At 38.2% G+C, this 18,194-nt stretch overlaps 1 protein-coding gene across 1 annotated transcript; it reads right to left on the reverse strand.

Annotated features, from left to right (window-relative positions):
• Positions 1-4,064: 4,064 nt before the first annotated feature.
• LOC137724882 (COBRA-like protein 1) lies at positions 4,065-7,178 on the reverse strand. Its single transcript, XM_068463536.1, has 6 exons — positions 7,040-7,178; positions 6,914-6,993; positions 6,185-6,641; positions 5,228-5,390; positions 4,848-5,095; positions 4,065-4,366 (listed from the first exon to the last, which is right to left on the reverse strand). Exons 1-6 carry the CDS (start codon positions 7,176-7,178, stop codon positions 4,065-4,067), a joined length of 1,389 nt encoding a protein of 462 aa, XP_068319637.1.
• Positions 7,179-18,194: the final 11,016 nt, after the last annotated feature.

The following is an 18,194-nucleotide window of genomic DNA, read 5'->3' on the forward strand; positions in this document are numbered from 1 at the left end:
AAATGCAGAAGCCACACTATACAACCCTAGCTGGAACAGCAAGCACCACCACCATAAACCTAGACTAATCACAAACCACTGCCTACTGCCATGATTTTCCTCTCCCCCACTTCTTTCTTTCTCTGTTGCAAACTCCTTCTTTCACTCTACACCCCTTATTCCCCCAACAGTCTCTCAAACTCTCTCTACAAACTGTGCACAGTGTACTGAGCCACTATTACCAGCCACATACAATGATGGCTACTCCGACGAGTCCTCATGCCACACCTTAGACCATTTGCCTCAGTTGCTCACATTCCTCACTACATAGACGCAAGTATGGTGGCACCATCGCCATCTTTCACGGCTATTTTCCACCATGTACTTGTAGACACGTGGGAGCACGTGAGGGAGCCACCGTGAGTGGAACGTGCACCCACCTTGTGGCAGCGAGTGGAAGAAGCCGAGGTCTCTTCTTAGGTTTCTCGACATGCCGAATCCAAATCCGCCGTATGTTTTTCGAAATTTGACTGTTTTAAAATAGTTCCTTTATTAGCCGTACTTTGTATGAAAAACACGTTTATACGTTAGTACGTTATATATTTACGTTAATGGTTTTGTTTCTAGGTGAACGCATTGTAAGGATCTTCGAAACCCGTGAGACGGGTTCGACCCGACGACATAATCTATGAGTGGGTCTTTTCTTTTATATATTATATACATATTTGTTATTTTCCATCTATACATTTGAAAAAGAATTTTCTACATATGCCTAGATTAGACTAATGTTTACAAGAATTAGCAAAATGATGGAATTTATGAAATTATTCCGAATCCTACGGGATGCATAGGTATGTGTAGGATGCCTTAATTATATTTGCAGCCATGAATAATATATGCTGACTAGAATTATCGAATCACTGTGGCATGACTATATTTATGTTATATGTTCATCGTTTGCTGCACCGGTGTTCATACTCACCTAGGCCAAGGCCAATCTTTCACGTGTATGTGCACATCGCATCGTATGCTCACTTTGGATCTGTTATAGGTGCTAGTCCTGTCCTAGATTGCTATAGGCAATTAGGACTCATATGTGCTACACATAACGCCAATCTTCACATGATTGTAGTACTATAACGTATATCACTGTTACACCCAGTCCTGTTCATGTCAGAATATCTTTGCATGAACTCGTGTGTTAGCATGTGTCGATGAGCACTTGATATGATATGTTTGCTTATGCGAGATTGTGTGATTATGGGCGTCATGTGTTTATTTACAAAATATTATGCTGTATTGAATTCTTGAGATATTGCAGGCTACAGTAAGTATTTTCTTTACGTATATTGCAGGCTAACAATAAGTATTTTCTTTACTATACGTAGTATGTATATTTTGGAAACTATACTTGTTTTACGGCGAGGGGTTATAATGTTTTCGAAAAGGTTTTTATAAAACTTTATTTTTAGGTTCACTCACCCTTGTTTTTCGCCCCTCCAGGTTTTAGTAGCTGAGCTTTCGTATCGACGAGGATTCTTGGCAATTCTTGGTATTGTAGATTACCTTCGATGGTATAATTCTCATTATACTTTACTGTACTTTATTTATGCTCTTACATCACGTGTGAAATGAATTCATTCCCGTTCACCAATGCATTCTTATATTTAGGCATTTTTAGGTTTAAATTTATTCACATTTTTCACATCACTACACCTTATGGCTTTGTTACGCTCCTAGTGTCGGCCGACGCAGCTTGATTCGGAGTCCAAGTGGACATCTTGGGTCGGGGTGTGTCAGTTTGGTATCAGAGCATAAGTTGGGCAGTATTGCGTTCATCACATGCATGATGTAAGCATTCATGATTCTTGAACCTAAGTGTCGAATCTTGCCACCTCATCGAATATGAAAAACGTGTTAGCTTTTCCCTAAATTTTGGGCATCTTAGACGACTTATAGACGCTCTAGAAGAAAATTTCGACAACCACCTCTAGACTTTATACAAAGAACCTAACTGCCAAGGAAAATCCTGATTCGGAGACGAGTTTGTGGCCCTGAAGTAGGGCTATTGTGTTAGTAATTGTGTACCATCAAAGACTTTACTCTTCAATTCCACTACTATTATCTTGTCATTTTTTCCAACCCTTTCGATTTAGGAAACCAATAATCGTTTTGATTCCTTGGCAGTATCTGTTAGTATACCATCTATCGGAATTCCTAAGAAGGTCTGCCTAAGGTCCTTCCAAATTGGAGATCTTGTCTTGGCATTACGAAGGCCCATCATCACAACTCACAAGACAAAAAGCAAGTTCACATCAAAGTGGGATGAACCTTACGTAATACAAGAGGTTTACACTAACGACGCCTACCTAAACTGCACACAATGCTCCTCGCTTGCACAAGCCTAAACTGCACATGGCAACAATGCTCCTTGTTTGCACAAGCTTAAAAGGCGACACTCAACACTCCTTGTTCACACGAGTTTAAAAGGCGACACTCAATGCTCCTCGCCTGTATGAGCCTAAACTGCACACTACACAACCCTCCTTGTTCGCACGAGTTTAAAAGGTGACACTCAGTGCAACAAAGTTAATTTCATTGAACGATCAAGAGCTAAAAGAATGTTGCACGAATCTTGAAGCACATTTGAATCTTGGAAATTCGATTGATGTAGGTAAAGCTGTCTTATATTCTGAATTACAGATATTGCAAACAGTGTTACCTGAAGAATCATTTCAATCTAATAGACCTTGGACATCCATGAAAATAGCAAAGTTTGTAAGAGAAATTGATGTATTTCCAAATGTGTTGACTACTTATGTACCTGTAACTGTGGCATATGCAGAAAGGAGTTTTTCAAAATCGAAATTATTGAAATCTTACTTGTGGACCACTATGACTCAAGATAGGCTAAATAGATTAGCAATCTTATGCATTGAAAAAGATGAGGTTGAACACTTGAAGTATGATCATATAATTGATGATTTTGCTTCAAAAATTGTTAGAAGATGATTTCTTAAAGGTTGTAATTTCAAAGAGTTTTGTTTGGATTGGTTGTATATGATTTTGCTTTTAATCGTCGGGGGTTAGGTACTATGTCCCACGCACCCCCCCCCCCAAAAACCCACAAAAATATGGGCATGAGAGCCTAGTTGCCCCCCCCCCCCCCCCCCAAAAAAAAGCTTTAACTGGGTTTCAACCCTCTAATTTTTTTTTTTTTTAATATATGTTTTTTTTTTTTTTGAAGAAATTTTTTTAATATATGTTTGTCTATTGAAAAAATGCACATTTTTTAGCCTTCATTCCGGGCACCAAAAAAAATAAGGACGGGCCCTGGCGTCAAGTATGTATTACCGAATGAAATTTTCAAATTAATAAATAATAAAAAAAAACCATGTTTCGTGATGGAATTGATACTATACTTTACTACCATAGAATATTGATTGTTAAAAAATCAGTGTCATACTTTTTTGTCCAATTTTCTTAGTATTATTTTAATATTGACTACAAATTATAGGATCATATAGTTTTCATATGATTTTGTAATATGAGAAAGCATTCCTAATCGATGTCTCAATTCTTAAAAATGTTTTGAAATTGTGAATTTTTTGGACGACATATGCGCTCTTTAAATTTTTGTGTGAGATCCTTTCATTTGTCATATCTTTTTGGAATTTACACATTTGGAGCTTGGTGGTAAAGTTTATCAAGTGGAAAGCAAATTGAGCACGTATTTTTGATAACGATAGGAAAAGGCTAGAGACGATCAAAGAGGATGCATGCATGAGTTTATTAACCAAGCTGAGATAGACAGTAATTAATTATCATTATTGGAGAAAAATAAAGAACAACATATGAATTGAATATACATCAACAAATTATGATCAGAAAAAGTATGATCAACATTATGAATTGGCAATAGTGTTAAACTGTACCAATCAGCAAACACTATGAGAGATAAATTACAATTCAGGTAAATGTAAAAATCCTGTGTGAACATGTACTTTAGAAGTAAAGAATTTCTAGTCAAGATAACCATCAAGAGCACAATGCTTGTCGGAAAAAAAGGTTCAATATTTTATTCATCAAACAGATGTAAAAATTAGGGTTTGGGAGATGAAAAATATCAAAAGAAGGAAGAGGAAATGTGATGGTTTGGGTTTCGAGCTGCCATTTGGCAACATTGGGTAAGTGTCTGGTAAGGGCATCTGACAGTTTTCTCCATTGAAATATAGTCTTCTAGGGAAACCCCATCCATTTTTTAATGTGAAGGAGTTTGAGTCCTTTTCCAGAAGTATCTCTGTTGAGACTGAACCCACTCCAACCTCAGTTGTTGCAATCAGCTCTTCATTGACGTAGGGTATGCCCCAGTACAGGGCAGCTGCATCTGCAAGAGTCCTCAATGAGAAACTAGAATTTGCTTGAATAAAGCGGTTATAGAATAAACAGTAATGTTCTATTGTCAAATTTAGGTTGCCAGACAGAACGTAACTTCAATCATCACAAGTTGCCTATTGAGTATTGATAGAGGGTTTTGACTACCTAGTAAGTCTTGGCCAAATTATCCGAACTCTCTCACAAGGTTGCAAGGTCTATGTGAACCTCACAATATCCTGGTTCCACTTCAGGTGACCATAATCGTCAATACGACATATTTATGTAGTTGTCAGGCTGTTTGGCAGCAAGGGTGTGAATTTAGATTATTGATCAGGTTGATTCTATTTAACATGTGATCCAGATTCACAATGTTATGATATAGACATATTCTTTCTACTAAAATTAATCTATAAAACCAACTTGATGTTCAACATTTCTTAGTTTTACTTTCATGGTTATTGAAGCAAAAATATCAAATAGAGTATAAGTACCTCTAAACCCAGTAGGAAGAATTGTACTGTTGAAACTGTATGTTCTTGCTTCCTTGCTGAGACCAGGGTGCTGGACCAGTACATTCCAATTTGAGAAGTTTTTCATATAGTTGTAATTAGTAATTGTAAGTTTAACTCTCCAGTGAGTCAAGTAGTTAGTCTTAACATGCCAGTGAACACGAATCGGGCACATATGATCAGTGCATTTCACTGTGTCAAGACCATGCCCATCATATGCTACTGACGTTCTTAAAGGGTAGGCTTGCCTGTTATCATAAAGAGGAAAGAGATACAGAAACGAAGGATTAGTGGAATTCAACTTAACTTGCAAATTTCGATCTCTCAGTGTTATGATGCAGTAAAAATAATTAACAGTGCACCTAATGCATGTATCCATCTTTTTGTCTGTTACTGGTCTGCATCCACAGCTACATTTGAGGCATGATGTGATCTCAGAATTGTAAAATGAAGAGAGTGAAACACAACAGACTGGAGAATCACTAGCTAAAAAACTGGAATAAGTGCATGTTGCTTTCCAAGTTCCTGCAAACAAGTAGTTGATGATGCTTTAACCTCAAATTAAGTTAATCAGAAGTAGCATAGTTAAATCACGTCGTCAGACTATGAATCATGTTCATGCATGACTCTATACAATCAACCATTATGATTCACAACCTGTACGTCAAGAGAAAATCTCTACTATTCACAACCTGATCGCTAAAAATTATAGCTTTGTTCCATCCCCTCCGCATGCCGAGGATCTAGCTCTAAGAGATGGTTTGGTTTTGGCGGCGACAAGGGGCTATCAAAATGTGATGTTTGAAAGCGATTCGCTTCAGATCATCTCGGCATTGAAGGATTCTGCTATTAATAAGTCTTCTATTGGCCATTTTATTGAAGATTCCAAAGACATGTTGAGAAAGATCCCTGAGGCTTCTTACACCCACGTCCGCTGTCAAGCCAATGGCGTTGCCCATTGTTTAGCCCCTTTCGCTCTTGGAGCTGTTAGTCCATTTTTTTGGGTTTGATACACCTCCAGACTTTATAGCTGATGTGATTGCGGAAGATGTTATGTAATTGTAAATGGTCTAACATTGTAATCTCCTTTTGTTCTACTATGAAATGCAATACTGTCCTTTTGATCAAAAAATAGACTTATGCATATTAGATTTGCTTACATTAACGGACTATGAATATGAACCACGCGTAAGTACTAACAAAATTGAGCTAATCCAGTTTTCCAGTTTTTGACACATGCATTTTATGTTATCAATCAGTCTGAAAAGAGAACATTTTCATTAATATACGTGCATGTAATGGCTAATTAAAGTGCTTACTGAAAACTGGACGTTGGCGTCTACCCCCAAAATCCATAGAAACTGTGGGGTCAACATTCAAAAGAGGCCCACAGGTGTAACCAAGACCTGGTGCCTTCAAAGTAAGATTGAGAGGTGGATTTCCATTAAAAGGATATCCTCCCAAATTTCCGACTTTAATTCCAAACGAAGATAATGACTTGGAAGGGTTGATAGCCCAAGCATCAAGTACACCACCCCGGCAGCAGTCCTCCGATTTGTTGTCCAACAAGGCGTCTGGCGTGAGGTCATCAATTTCAGGATTTTTCTTGCAGGAGTGTGGTATATCAGTCTGGTACGCCGAGCAATTTCCTTGATCGTTAGCAAACGCACCGGTTATTGACCAAATCACCTCATTCTGTTGCCAAACCCATCCAAGCTGCCAACCAGGTTTGTCCACATGACGATACTGGTAGAAATTTTGGATGGTTACTTTTGCCTGCAATAAAAGTTTCTGTTAGTCTATTGCATATTGTATATAATTAAGTTCAAGACTTGAAAAGCATCAAATACATACACAAATGTACGGTAATAGAATCAAGGGTTTCTTTAGTGTTTCTAGGTCATACAAGTGTTTTTCTGGAGAAGTACTTGCCGAGTGCTTCAATACGAAACACTTTCAAATGTTTTCTTTTTCAGGAAGGACATGAATTTTTAATCAAAGTTTCAACATGTTTCTAGGTCATACAAGTGTTTTTATGGAATACTAACCAAATAGCCATCATCTGCCCAATCATATGTGTCGAAGGTAACCGTAAAGTTTCCATTTGGATCCAAGGGGTCATAGCAATCTGTAAACGAAACAAAGCATCATCTCATTTAGAAAATCATTCTCACCCAAAAACGGAATCAAGAAGCAGCACATAGGCTTGTGATCAATATAATGGCTTGTGTTCATGCCTGATAAACTGCACATAGCAATTAACAACACGGACAATAGGGCAGAAGGCCACAAGCAAGAAAGGATGAGAGACATTTTTTGTATGGGCATGAGAAACAAAAGTTGGAGATGGTTAGAAGGTTGTTATAGTGCAATGAAGAAAACCCTGTTCCCCGATGTTTACATTATAAACAAGCTGAAAGGAAAGTTCTGCATAAATCTAGATGAAAACCCAAATTCCTATTTCATTCAAGATTTTCGGTTGCTCAAATCAAACAAGAAACATCGGAAATATCAACTGGATATAAGCAGACAAATCCAAATGAGCTGGTTCCTTGGAGATGAAGACGGAAGATAATATTAAACCCAAAATAGACACAAGATACCATGCAGTACCCATTCATCCTTAGCTACTTGACATATTTGGAAGCACCCTCTTGTCTCATTCAAATTCCCATTCAACTGGAGTTATTAAAAAGGAGGACTGCATAAACTTAAGCGTCAACCTACATGGGATTACAAAAACAAGTAAATTCAAACTGTTGCTGTTTATCATGTAATTCACTGAAGCATAATGGTGGCATTTTGATGGATATATCCATGTATTTGGATTCAAAAGCATTCATTTATTGAATATTGGAACGCTCTTCTCATTCTCTTTGCGTACCATTTTTCTTAAACAAATCATTTATCTCACACGAATATTTCATATGACTCTGAAAGGAAACATAGATAGATGCCAAAGCTGATGACGTTATAAGTGATAAAGATGCTCAATTAGAGTTGATCCCTAATTTGCATTTGATTGTGGATTTTTGTTTTGTACCATCGATTAGGGGGTATCGAACTTGAAACCTTGAATGTTAAGGCGAACACTTTTAACCAAGTATGCTACACCCCTAGTGCATTTCAATCTATATTAGCTGTTGAAACCAAATTCGCGCACCGTCGTAGATGTTGGAGGCACAAATCCGAGTAACCTGTAAAACAACAAACAACCATAAGTAAGCCAGAGACTAGGAAGAAGGGTGTGTCGGACAAATGCTCTACGACGGCCAAGTTAGAGAGTGAGAATTAGAGTACGATGATTTCTCTACCAAAGACAAGCCCTAGATGGGTACGTTTATACCAGTTGGGAGAGAGACCTTTCTATGATAGAATCCTTGTTCTAAGCCAGGAGAATCCTACAAGGTATTTAGAAGTAGATATTACATCCTCTTTAATGTGATTACTTGTGGCGCACCAATTCCTAGATTGTAAGAACTTATAGAGGGTCTAGCTAATACCATGCTAGATTAGATCCTTATGTCTTGCAAAGCAAGCATGGTCATTCTCAACAAAATCACCCGGACTTCGCTCGCTGCTCTTGAGGAGGATGATGATGGCACCACTGCTAGGAGAGGAGAATCCTACAAGGTATTTAGAAGTAGATATTACATCCTCTTTAATGTGATTACTTGTGGCGCACCAATTCCTAGATTGTAAGAACTTATAGAGGGTCTAGCTAATACCATGCTAGATTAGATCCTCATGTCTTGCAAAGCAAGCATGGTCATTCTCAACAAAATCACCCGGATTTCGCTCGCTACTCTTGAGGAGGATGATGATGGCACCACTGCTACGTTAATTTAGCTCCGCTATGAGTTATTGAGTCCATACCAGACTTCTGAGGTAGCTTTATTCTGATCTGACTTACTCCGACCTATGAAAATTATGGTCCCACAACTACCCCTAACTATGTATCTGAAATGAACATGTTCCTCTTAAGGATGGATAGTTATCCAAAGACCATGCCTTTTAGAGTAAGTAGAAATATGCACCGTTTAGTCTTATCTTCATATGGCGATCCGCTGCTTGTGGACTAGTGGAGACGTTTCGAATTCAAAAGTGTTGTCTCAAGAGTCATGCCATAAATGTTTCAATGATGAAGTTTCCCTTTGTTGCGTGTGCACAAAAAACAAGAAAACTTACCTCCGATATTCTTCACTGATTTTAACCGTCAGATTCATTGACCCCGAGAGAAGCTGGTCCATATTCAATGAGTAGATGATTTGAAATGTCTTTCTAAATGTCCCTCGAACCTCACCTTCTCTTCTTTACCAAATCCCTAATTTCGGTATTTTACCCAAAAAAAATCAACTGTCCTTTCACTCTTCAATTCAAATTCCTTCCATCTTCGTTTCACCTAAAACTTCTTTTTTTATTAGAATTATCCCAAAATTTCAGAGAAATGGCTTCCATTTCATCAGTTCGTCCCGCTTCTCATGCTAATTTCGATACTCACTTTGATCCTTCGATGATTAGGGTTCACAACAAGGAGGAAGAGAAGGCATTTCTGTCACACCCCGATTTTTTTTTCCATCCTTCTTCAATTAAGGGCGTGATGAAAAAAAATTAATTAAAACTACAACTAAAGTAGAACTAGACGAGAAAAATTTCGAAAGAAACTTTTATTCCAACAAAAGTAATTTACAAGGTAATATTACAAGAAAGTAAAGGAAAAGAAACAACACATTCTCAACTTATTATTTTACTAGATCACAAACTAAACTTCCAGTTGGAACCCTGCAACCAATTCATAAGGGGCGAGCCTTAAAAGCATAGTAGGGGTCCTATGTCTAACATGTTTTATTATTACGTAAGAGATAAACAAACTCAAGATTGAAAAATATATACAAATGAATGAGATAAATTTATGAATTTCATCCTCCTTCATTTTTGCCCCACCGGTTAATCCACACAATAGAGCAAGCAGGCTTGCATGTTCCATACCATGCGTTCTAGCATAGTGACCCCGAATGCCCTATTGCATGAATTAACCCCCGAACACAATCAACCCAAAAATACCACTTTTGTTGGTCATCATGTTCATCTCTCGGTTGCCAGATTCCTTACTACTTCAAGCCATTCCTATAAATTCCAATTTTCCTCCCTAACTGGTCTCTACAAGAGTTGAACTCAAACGCACAAAAAATATTTCCACTCCATAACCCAAGCCTTAAATATGACCACAAACTCCTTCACTCCAATATGTAATGAAATACAATATTTATTCATTATAGAAACATCGTATGCCAATACCAAGAGTTAAAAAATTAATAATTAACTTCATAAACACCATCACAATGATATTCATCAAGGATACCAAATTCATGATTCAGTAATATTGTATAAGAAAATTACTCGATCAATGATAAGTTAATTAACTTATACAATATTAGTGAATCCTGAATTTGGTATCCTTGATGAATATCATTGTGATGGTGTTTATGAAGTTAATTATTTAACTCTTGGTGTTGGCATACAATGTTTCTATTTTGAATATATTGCATTTCATTACATATTGGAGTGATGGAGTTTGTGGTTATATTTAGGCTTGGGTTATGGAATGAAAATATCTTTTGTGCAGTTGAGTTCAATTCTCGTATGGACTAGTCAAGGAGGAAAATTGGAATTTATAAGAATGGCTTGAAGTAGTGGGGAATCTGGCGACCGAGAGACAAACAAGACGATCAACAAAAGTGGTATTTTTGGGTTGATTGTGTTACGGGGGTTAGTTCATGCAAGAGGGCATTCAGGGTCTTTATTGTACGTAGAATGCATGGTATGGGACATGCAGGCTACTTGCTTTATTATGTGGATTAATGGGTGAGGCAGAAATGAAGGAGAATTAAATTCATGCATTTATCTCATTCATTTTTATATGTGTTTCGATCTTGAGTTAGTTTATCTCTTATGTAGTAATAAAACATGTTAGACATAGGACCCCTACTAAGCTTTTAGGGCTCACCTTTTATGAATTTGTTATAGCTAGGGTTCCAACCAAAAGTTTAATATGTGATCCAGAAACGTCGAGGTCTTCTTGTAGATGTTTGGACTTGTCTTGTGAAAAAATAAGTTGAGAATGTGTTGTTTCTTTTTCTTTACTTTCTTGTAATATTACCTTGTAATTTACTTTTGTTTGAATAAAAGTTCTTTTCGGATTTTTCTCATCTAGTTCTACTTTAGTTGTAGTTTTATTATTTTATTTTTTTTCATCACGCCCTTAATCAAAGAAGGAAGAACAAGAAATCGGGGTGTGAAAAGTTGGTATCAGAGCATTGGTTTAGTATCCAATAGATTTATAGGTCTTCCATTCGCCTCTAAGTTGAGAAAGGTGGGAAGTCGGGGATGGATATTAGATGTGAGGCTAGAAAGTTGTATTTATTTATTTGGCCTTGTAAAGAATTCTTGAGCTTCTTTTTAGAAGAGAAATGTTATTTTTCACACCGTTTCAGCTTCTTTTTATTTATTTTATTTTATTTTATTCGTGCATCGGGAATTTTCTGTCAACCCTAGGTCCGGGCGTGACAATTTCTAAATGACGTAAGCTTGGTTTGGTACTGATGTAATTCTGAAAAAAGCTGGGAGCTATTTTTGTGTTTGGTAAACATTCAGCTTCAGTTTTTTTTCACAATTTTGGGTGAAAAAAGCCAAAAACAAGAATCTGCAAAATCCAGTTTTGAAAAACCGGTTTTTTTTTCACATCTGTTTTACATAAAAGTTTACCAAACACTATAATACTGTTTTTTTTTTTTCAAAAGCACTTTTACAAAAAAGTTTACCAAACACTCTGCTGCTTTATTTCACTGCTGCTTATTCTCACAGCACAGCAGAAGTAATTTTTTTTCAAAGCACAGCAATACCAAACCAGCTCGTAGTCACCTATTGGGCAGCTGCAAAGTCTGGTGGGAGGTTGGGCATGACGTTAGAGGGCTTTTTCCTAAACCCTATAACCCTAGACGTCCTTATAGCAGGATCCATACTTGGTACTTGGATTTGGGGCCAAAGTTCTTGTTGTCGCCTTTGTTGAAATAGATTTTGATTTGCTTTAAGATTGGTTTCTGCAACCTCACTCCCACCTCCATTCGCATCATTACCTGTTTTAAGCGCTTAAATGATTGGTATGGCGCTGAACTTGGTCTTCAAAAATTTTGTATGCTCTATACAATACGGAAGAACACTAAAACTTGATATTTTTATCCAATCCAGGTTAAACCTTTGGTGGCCTGCATACATCACTGATCTTCCTGGTCAGGACAAAGACTATATCTTTCTTGTTGATAGGAATTGGGAGGGAGACATCTCCAGAGCTAGAGTCCCCAATATGCCTATTGTTGATCTCAGCTGAAACAATAATGTCGTAAGCATTAGACAACGTCGCCTGTGCTCATTAATAGAGTGTTCCAAGAGATTTCTCTTGAGCATTGGAGTTAGAGATGGCAAACACCATTGTGAACCATTGCTCCAATCATCCCATTCAGGACCCATAATAGGTTAGTGCCAAAGTAGAAAAAAAGACTTGAATGTGTGGAGCAAAAAGAGAATCATATCAAGGCTCCCAAAAAAAAGCCCAAATCGGCAAGCAGTTCTGGGATTTGTTGAGAAGAGATAAATAAAGTGTTAGTAATCAGCGACTGCATTCCCCTTAAATCAAAGTTGGCTACAGAGGGTCCATAAAAGTCTCTAGCAGCTGGTGAAGAAGAAGGAAGCAAACTCTTTTTTGGGGAGGATGAGAATTCCACCAAGGTTTATCTGGATCAAGCCTCTCTCACTGTGGCATAAGAACAGTCATAGAAAGAGCTACAACAGCAGCAACACCAATGTCTTCAAGAATAGGTCTTCACTTCGATTGTTCACGATCTGATACTTGAACAAGTTCATGCTTCAAATTTAGTAGATAAGGGGGCACTTATCGATCCCTAGGGACCGTCACTTGCTTTGTCTATCCCTCCTGAAGTGGTTACAATGGGAGGGCAGTTTTTTACAACCAAACCTGCATGTGGTTCCAAGATGTTTCCCATCAACGCAGTCAGTCTTTGTGACACTAGGTAGGCTCAAGCTTTGGTCTACTTGAATATCTCATCCGCCGATTTTAGTGAGATAGTCACTAATGTTGATCACCTAGCGGAGAAGTATTATCAGATCACAGATACGCGGTTAGTTCTTGTGGAAATTTTCAGGTCGACGGGCCGATGGCCCACTCCAACAACACCGATACTGTCCCCACTTAACCACCTGCACAATCCTCAGGTGTGGGGTTTTATCACAAAAGGCCTCGGTGTTAATTAGAGAGGGGTATTTCTATTTAAAGCACTCTTCTCTTCTCCCTCTGTCCGATGTGGGACTGGGGGTTCCAACACTCCCCCGCACGTGAGACCCCACTTATGAGTCACACGTGAATTTCCACACATCGGCAACCACGTGGAGCCATGTCGGGACTCACCCAATCACGCGGGGCCAATGGGGACCCACCCAAACACGTGGCATCTTTGGCCTACGTGGACAATCACGCGGGGCCAATGGGGACCCACCCAATCACGTGGCAGTACGGGCCCGTCCCCTGGCTCTGATACCATGTGGAAATTTTCAGGTCGACGGGCCGAGGGCCCACTCCAACAACACCGATACTGTCCCCACTTAACCACCTGCACAATCCTCAGGTGTGGGGTTTTATCACAAAAGGCCTCGATGTTAATTAGAGAGGGGTATTTCTATTTAAAGCACTCTTCTCTTCTCCCTCTGTCCGATGTGGGACTGGGGGTTCCAACAGTTCTTCTTTCTTTCTAACATGATATCTTTTTCTTTTTTTTTCTCTTTTCTAGGTTTTTGAATATAGTGGTGAATATTTTCTTTTAGGCAAATGCTTGGACTAAAGCCCTTCTTCGAAGTTAAGTAGATAAAATGCTAAAGTTTGAAACTGCTTAAAAGAGTGAACCAGGCAGTATGAGCTCTTGAATGTAGAGCACTCATAGAATGCTAAAAAGAATGCTTTGAAATAGCGGTTGCAAAACGCAGAAGCAATGTCGGTTCAAGCATTAATGACTAAAGATGAGGCAGAATAGAGACTGGCATCAAACGAAGCTTATTGGATGCTGATCGTGCCATCATTCAATCAAACTTAGACACAGTTCAACGAGAAACGAACCAAAGCGAGAAGTCTCACACAGAGGCCTTCCGACAAACCGTAGCAGAGAACGAGGCAGCTTGTTTATACCTTCTTCATTTACGACGAAAGCTGTGGAGCTTACTATCTCTTAAAAGGTGAATTTCTTCTGCCTTCGAGAGGGCATTGAGCTAACCCGGCTAGTTCCAATGTTGATCTTGTCAACCCTTCTGCAACAGATCCAGCAGGTGCTACAGATGTGGCTGCTAGTAATGAGCTATAATTGCCACGTTTATCATGTGGTCCTTCAATTTCGCTAGGATAAAGGTCTATCTTGTCCATAATTTGAACTTCTCTGCCCCAATCATGGGATTCGGGCTTTCTTTTTGCCAAACTTTACTTTACAAATGCATGATTTTGTCGAACGATGTTTAGCTTTTCTGAGTAGTTCTTGCCCAAATGGTTAAGTGCTTGGGACTTCCCATAATTTGCTCCTACATTATAGAATATAGTTTAATCTAACAATCCCATACTTTGCTCCTACATTATAGAATATAGTTTAATCTAACAATCTTTTTGAAGTAAACTAATGCTTCGCTAGATTCTCATAGAAAGGCGTTTCGAGTTAACGAAGCCGAGCCAAACTTTTGCCAACCTATTTCCATAAAGCAATATCGTGGCAACGTAGACCTAAGTGGTCATATTGGATCCTTGGGAATCATCAGAAGTATGACCGAAATGCAGGAATGATCTTACTAGAAAGTCATTCAAAATTTGATCAAAGAACTAGACCTAATCGTTGAAGTACCTTATAGGAAAGAAAAAATGATTTTCCAACTTTGAAGTAGTGAGTGACAGGGCAAGACACGAGTAAGTTTGTGGGCCCGGGAACGAGCTTAAACCACCCTCGTGCGGTAATGTTGATCCGGAAAAATACTGTCTCCCAAACTTAGTGCCTTTAAAAATTTTCATCACGATAGCCGGAGTACCACTTTACTTAAGTATCAGGCATGAAACCCATGGAAATTCTTTTACTATGCACTTACCTTAGTGTATTGATCGGATTAAGGATGCAAAAGTGTCGTCTTGCGTCTGAAATGACCTCCAGTCTTTATCTTTTTTCTTCTATTCTTCTTGCCCCCATTTTGTGGTTAAGGGTCTTGATATAGACAACGTGATACTTAGAGAAGATTTATTCCTTAGTTCGAAGATTTATTCCTTAGTTCGAATTGCATGTTTGTCCCTAATGAGTCTTAAACATAAGTTCTTTAATGATTTAATCGCTTGTATGTGGGTCGAAAACACCTTTGAAATCCTTTTGTCAAACCCTATACGTCGGACCTGAGTGTTTTTTATTAGACTACCTTGGTTGACTTGGCCAAAGCATTTCCGTGTATTGGAACTCCATTAAAACAAGTTCCTTTTGGGAATTGCTTAGTTTCGATGCCCCCCTTCAAACCTGCTAAACACATGGTGTCGCAAAGCATACTTATCTTAGTATGTTGGTTCGACATAGAATTAGTCGTACTCAGGGTCAGAGTTCAAAGTCACCCTTAGATGATTTCCAAATCGCCATTTTCAACTATTCTTTTGAATGGTGTAAAGCCTAGGTTTGAATGTTATAACACATAATTTTACTAGTTGTATTGACTTTTCGGAAGCATGATGGTGCACTAAATTTCCAGGTAAGGAGCCATGCGCCCGTGTCCATAGCCTACCAATCATGACCTCACTTATTCCGGAGGCATAATTTTTATGGCACAGCTCTCGAGATAACACGTTTGAATTCAGAATGTTTCATCTACTTTGCAAAACCAGTTTGTTATGTGAAGATTAAAGAATAATCGGTATCTATTCCAACTTACTCTGAAATGCATGGCCTATGGATAACTATTCATCTTCAAGGGGAACAAGTTCCTCTGATACATAGTTAGGAGCAATTATGTGACCATGATTTTCTAGGGCCAGAGTAAGGCAAGTTAGAATACAAGTGCCTTAGAAGTCTTGTTATAGACTCAACAGCTCTGAGTGAAGTTGGATTGACGGAGAAGTGGTGCCCTCATTATCCTGTTCCAGAGTAATGGGTGAAGTCTGAATGACTTTGCTGAGTCATGCTTGTTCTGCAAGATACAGGAACCTGATCCAACATGGAATCAACTGGGTTTCCTATGTTCTTGGAGTTTCTACAATCTAAAAATTGGCATGCACCATAAGTAATCACACTCCCAAGAAGATGCAATATCTACTCCTGGATTCTTCTAGTTGAATATAGGATTTTATCCTAAAAATGTTTCTTTCTCGACTGGTATAAATACATCATTCTGGATTCATCTATGGTAACACAATCATTGTGCCCACTGTTTGAGTCTTATTATTGCTTGTAAACTTGACTGATGGAAAGCCTTTGATCATCACATTCATCCCCTTGGTCTTTGGTGTGCAAATTTAGTTCCAACAACATGGTTAACGAAGTAATGCCCCCGAATATAGAATAACTCAACGTTCACAAAGTTCACTTAAAACCAGAATACCACATGTCAGAAGAATCAAAACGCTATGTATTTCGACTTACTCCGAAAGGCAGAGTCTTTGGGTAATTATTTATCCTCAAGGGGAACAAATCCTTTCAGATAGTAGTTGGGGCAATTGTGGGACCATGATTTTCTAGGGCTGGAGCAAGACGGCTGAATTTGCATTCCTTAGAAGTCCGATGATAGACTTAACAGCCTACATTATAGACCTGAATAAATGGAGTAGTGATGCTACCATTATCCCATTTTGGAATCAGTGTGCGAAGTTCATTAAGATTTACCATGCTTATTCCACAATATTCGGAACCTAATCCAACAAGGAATCAAAGGGTTTCGAATGATTTTAAAGTTTTTACAATATAAGGATTTGCGTGCGTCGCAAGTAATCACACTTCTAAGATGATGCAATATCTATTTCCTAGATATCATCTGGGATTCTCTTGGTTTAATAAGGATCCTACTATCCTAAAAGAATCCTAATATCTTAAAAGGTCATCTCATCGACTGGTATAAATGCACTATTCTATGGTTCATCTCGGGTAATGCAATTCTTGTGTACTTATTCTCTTGCCCATTACTTGAGTCTTATATAGGTTACTAATTCACCGTTAAAGAGCCTCTGACCGGCTTATCCCCTATCCCAATCTTTAGCTTGCTTATGACTGTTTTCTATTTTACAAGTTACTTGGATTTATGCATCTCCACCACGAAGGTGGTATGCAAATTGCTTTTCCCGGAAGTCAATGCCTAGGGGATACACATGCCAATTATGGCAAGATGACAATTATGTAAGTATTTTGTTCAAAATTTTAATTTCAAATTTCATTACACTTAAAAATTTTAAAATTATGATCTATAATTTTAATTGGTTTTCCTTTTTGTAGGTTTCTAAGTCTCTGAACAAAGACGAATACCTCACAAACGTCACTTAGCAGCAACTGAACATGCCACTAAGGCAACTAACACTTGATCCATATGTGTCTGTATAGTTGCTAATGGACAAGGTTGGGCAACGGAAAGGCCGAGAACTTCGTGGCATAGAAGCGGATTAAGTTCGGGACATCAGGGATCTTCTTCATCTGGCTCTCAACTTCCAAGTGGGACGTCTTCCAAACTGCAGCAGTTGGAGATGATGTTAAAGGTTATACGACACCAAGAAGAAGAAGAGTGCTAGCGAGAAGAACTCAGGAATAAGTTGTGCACCAGCGGAATGATGAGTTTCAGCTAAACATTACTGGGATGGCACAGATAATGGTAGACTCTGGCATTTGCCTCCCTTGTCATCCGAGCGACCTTTAACCACCACACTAAAAGTAGTTAGTTTAGGATATTTTTCATATACATTTGTACGATTATTTCAGTTTTAATATAGTTAAATAATTTTTTGTAATATTGTGATTTCTTTTGAGATTAATATAATTTAAATTACAATTTAAAAATAACAATTAAATGTTTGCTCGACAAATTCTTTCGTCAATCATGTACTTTGTGTTTTTTTTTTTTTTTTTTCAAATTCCTTGCCCGATGACTATTTTATCAGGCAAATGTGTTTTTAATATTTTTATTTTTAGAACTCGATGAAATACCGTTGTCGGGCAAGTTCGGTTCGTCAAGCCAAGTTGGTCAACGCATTTTGCCCAATGAAACTTTTCATCC

The sequence above is a fragment of the Pyrus communis genome, chromosome 2 (assembly GCF_963583255.1).
Source record: "Pyrus communis chromosome 2, drPyrComm1.1, whole genome shotgun sequence".
In the NCBI taxonomy this organism is placed as follows: Eukaryota; Viridiplantae; Streptophyta; class Magnoliopsida; order Rosales; family Rosaceae; genus Pyrus; species Pyrus communis.

What these genes read in the sequence shown, in the direction of transcription:
- LOC137724882 (XM_068463536.1), bottom strand. Translation starts at nt 7,178, where the DNA reads ATGTCTCTCATCCTTTCTTGCTTGTGGCCTTCTGCCCTATTGTCCGTG. An exon ending in CTTCTTGATTCCGTTTTTGG is followed by an intron (nt 6,994 to 7,039) that starts GTGAGAATGATT and finishes TTTCGTTTACAG; the next exon opens with ATTGCTATGACCCCTTGGAT. An exon ending in ACGCCAACGTCCAGTTTTCA is followed by an intron (nt 5,391 to 6,184) that starts GTAAGCACTTTA and finishes ACTTGTTTGCAG; the next exon opens with GAACTTGGAAAGCAACATGC.